Source organism: Topomyia yanbarensis, chromosome 2, assembly GCF_030247195.1.
Source record: "Topomyia yanbarensis strain Yona2022 chromosome 2, ASM3024719v1, whole genome shotgun sequence".
In the NCBI taxonomy this organism is placed as follows: Eukaryota; Metazoa; Arthropoda; class Insecta; order Diptera; family Culicidae; genus Topomyia; species Topomyia yanbarensis.
Genome location: NC_080671.1, coordinates 79190827 through 79195005, shown reverse-complemented (window position 1 = coordinate 79195005; position 4179 = coordinate 79190827). Strand labels below are relative to the sequence as shown.

Genomic DNA, 4179 nt, shown 5'->3' with positions numbered 1-4179 from the left:
TTATAAAGAAGCTTCGTAAAATTAGGTAAAGTAAAATTTCGGATTTTTGTGTTTTTTTGACCCAAAAACCGAACAATATACTCAAAAAATATAACAAATCAGTATTTTATAAGCTTTAGAGCAAAACTCATTTCAAATTTTAAGGATTTGGTAGACTATTCGGGCCAAATAAGCAATCTACGAAAAAAGTTTGGGCTGATCAAATCGCCCTGATGATCAAAGTCACCCCGGTTTAAGGTACCCCTTATCTTCTAGTCTTAGTTGATCAATATATAATCTCGTAAAGAAATGCCCAACAGGACCACTACCTAAAAAGTACTAATTAAACCTAATCATAATAAAAAATTGAACCACCTCCTCTAGTCATTTCTAGTTTTAATATGTCTGTAAAATGTTCCGCTTAGTTAATAATTAATTGATCCAATAATATCCCTTCTAAAAATCCTAAAGTACATAACTATACGAAAACACACAAAATGACCCCCCCCCCCTTAATCTTACGAATATTATATTATCCCCTCTTGTATAAGTATAAGTGTATAAGTATAAGTTAGCTGTAAAATTTCTTTTGTTTCATTATATAAAAACAAAATTATATTTAAATGTGTAACCGGAGTTTTAAAAAAATCAAAATGTGAAACATAGTAAAAATGCCAGTTTTGAGCTAACGCAAACTTGCCTTACCAAATAAACGAATCGAATAAAAAAAATGGTTTTTGTGAAAAGTGACACATTTTTTCAGTGCATATTTTTTTCACACACAAGTATTTATTCCCTGTAATTCGTTCTCAGATAGTTTTGTTGTATAAAATACGGTAATCGAAATTTTTTTCTACTATGCCGGTGAAACGTGAAAAATTTCTGATTGGTGGATAGAAGAGCACAGCTTAGCGAAGATTTGAACAAATAGAGAGACGACTTGAGAGAAACGCCGATTTACGCAAACATTACGGCGACTTCGTGCAAGAGTACATCGATTTGGGGCATATGAAGCTTGTGGAAACAGCGGACGAGGTTCCGAAAGCTCGTGGAACGGTTTGTTATCTTCCCCATTACCCCGTCTTCAATGAATCTAGCTCAACGACAAAGGTACGGGTGGTGTTCGATGGATCAGCCAAAACATTCAAACGATTCACCGAACGATTCACTTCTTACCGGACCGGTGATTCAAGACGAACTCTTTGATCTCATGCTTCGTTTCCGTAAGTAAGCTGTTGCGTTGGTCGCAGATGTGGACAAAATGAACCGACAGATTCGCATACATCACGAAGACACGCCTCTACAGCGGATTTTGTGGCGCTTTGACCCTTCGGAGCCGGTCGAAATCTACGAACTTCAGACGGGTTGGCTCCATCGTCCTTTCTCACCACCAGGGTGCTGAAGCAGCTCGCAACAGATTTTAAAGGTATATACAGGGCGGGCGCTCGAGCTGTCTTGGAGGATTTTTACATGGACGACTTCCTATTCGGGGCAGACTCTGTCGAACATGCCATGGAAGCTATGGCAGATAATGCTCGAGTACGGGTTTCCGGATAAGCTAACACGATTAGTCAAAGCGACGATGGTTCGGGTGATGTGCATTGTTCGAGTATCAGGGACACTCTCGAGTCACTTTGAATCTCGAAGAGAGTCACGGCAAGATGATGGTCTATCGTGCCTGCTATTCAACGTTGCGTTAGAAAGTGTAATAAGGAGAGCGGAGACACGAGTGGCACGATCTTCAGGAAGTCCTACCAGCTTCTTGCCTTCGCCGACGACATTGACATAATGGCACAGAACTTTGAGGCGATGTCGGAAACGTACATGCAAACCCCTGAACCCTCCTCCTGGAACCGCCGCTGGTTTCAAGTGTTTCAGCGTTGACACATAGCAACTCAAGTTCGTAGCTGACGATTCATTGTACGTATGTGTGAATCGCACTGAATATCTAATAGACATTTCCACCTTTATATTAAACATAACCAGCCATGGAATCGTAGTTTGGATAAATGAGAAAGGCACAATTGCACCACAAAGTGGATTAAAACGGTTTTTTTTTATTTTTCCAACTATTGTGTTGCTATGGGCATTTCCGTACTAGCTTCCAATGCGGCACCTGAACGGCCCCAATATCGTAAGGACTGTTTGATAAAAAGTTAGAAACACCGTTTAACTATCGAGCGCAAACGCGACGGGCGCATTTAATCAAAAGACATCTTTATTTCAACTGGCGTTTTTACATACACTGAACATATTACAGTTAACTGAATCGAATGCATACATAATATTTCCTCCCCCTTCAAAGAAACAAATTCGAACATCACGGAGAATATCGTAGAGGGGCACGACGTAGTCTGTTCGTGCGGCGGACTGCAGGTGGAGAGTTTTCTCTATACTGAACCGGACTGGACCTTGGTGTCACAAATTGTTCATCAGATGAATCTGGGACAGAAGACAGCCTGATGCGCTGGATTCTACGTATACTGGTGGCTCTTGTGATGTCATTGTGTTGCTATAATAACGAACGGTGCGAGGGGCCTAACCTGCTGCCATCGAATACCTTGGTTTGCTTGAAGGTGTGTGCGTTTGTGTTGGCTGCTTTCCGTCGCTACCTTCGAAACATCTGATTTGATCGACATGACGTTTCAGATGGTTTGACTTGTAAACAATCTCGTAGTGCAAATCTCCCAACCGCACAGAAATGATTCCAGGAATCCATTTGTCCATCCGCGGATTACCGGAAAGGAAAAACACTTGTTGGCCGGGTGTGAATAAGCGGAACGATGGGGAGAACGTTGCTTGCTGTTTCTCGGTGATGTTCGTGTTGGCATTCTGTGGACGTACGAGGTCCAGTCGAGTCCGGATGTTTCGACCAAGGAACAATTTCGCTGGTGATTCTCCAGTTTCGGTGTGCGGCGCTTTTCGGTACTGTTGCAAGAAAACGTTAAGATTGCTTTGCAAGTTTTCACTAGTTGTTCCTATCGCCTGCAAAGCATTTTTGACCGTCTGTACATAACGCTCGGCCTGGCCATTAGTTGCAGGATGATAAGGAGGTGACAGCTTGTGATATTTCACACCGCTCAACTGCAGAAAAGTTTTAAATTCCGCGGCGGTAAACTGTGGTCCGTTGTCCGACACTATTGTTACTGGTGCGCCATATGCCGAATAGAGCCCGTCGAGAATCTTGATAGTGGCAGCTGTTGTTGTAGACGTAGTGGTTTTAACTTCGCACCATTTACTGAATGCATCGACGATTATTAGTAGCATTACACCAGCAACGGGATCGGCATAATCGATGTGAATTCGTTTCCACGGCCCGTTTGGATATTCCCAGTGGTGAATACTGAACTTTGGTGGTGCCGATGCAAAACGCGCGCACTCCATACATGACTTTGCTGTTCGTTCTATGTCCGCGTCGATTTCTGGCCTTTCATCTTGACGACACCGAAGTGGGCTGTATGCAAATTATGTAGGATTGCCTGGCGAAGAACAGCTGGAATAACTACTCGATGTTTGAATAGCAAGCAATTGGCGACTATCGCATATTTTGTCTCTGGCGCTTTGTAGCCTAACTGTGTAAGGTTACGACCCAATTCCAATTCTCGAACAATTTTCCCGAGCTACGGATCCTTCCGTGTTTCGCGTGCTATGGTATCGGCTCGCAGTGGGAGTTGCTGTATCTGAAGAAGGGCAAACCGTTCGAATCCATCTTCGTCATCTCTTTCCTCGCTAGACAGCATGTTGACGTTGGACTGCTCGGAATGCGGGAACAATAATCGGCGTTGGTGTTCAGTTTGGTTGGTTTATAGATTACATCGAAGTTGAAATGAGCCAGGTAATCAGCATAGTTTGCCATTCGACTGATGCATAGTGTCGGAAGGGACTTTTCTAAGGAAAGCTGCAACTCCTCGGAGGTTTCAGGTCGTGGCGCGTCGCGAATTACTTCGATGTGTTTGTCAGATTTATGCAGACCGTGACGGTCGATTCTGTGACCTAGGCATTCCAAAGATGAAACAGCGAAGATACACTTTGATCGGTTGAGTCGTATCCCGTTTTGCTTCAACATATCCATTGTCGCTAACAATGGATATGTTGAAGGCTGTCCAACATATTAACAGAAGATCGCTAAAGTTGTCTGCGGCGACGATGATGTCGTCGTAAAAGCTGATAACCTTATCCAAACCTTGAAGAATGCTCTCC

General features: G+C 43.2%; 1 protein-coding gene across 1 annotated transcript; it reads right to left on the bottom strand.

The window, feature by feature from the left end:
* Positions 1–2517: 2517 nt before the first annotated feature.
* LOC131679546 (uncharacterized protein K02A2.6-like) lies at positions 2518–3246 on the bottom strand. Its single transcript, XM_058960287.1, has one exon. The coding sequence runs from the start codon at positions 3244–3246 to the stop codon at positions 2518–2520; it is 729 nt and encodes a 242-aa protein (XP_058816270.1).
* Positions 3247–4179: the final 933 nt, after the last annotated feature.

Bases quoted from the DNA above. Each gene is read 5' to 3' on its own strand.
- LOC131679546 (XM_058960287.1), bottom strand. From the start codon at position 3,246: ATGCTACTAATAATCGTCGATGCATTCAGTAAATGGTGCGAAGTTAAA.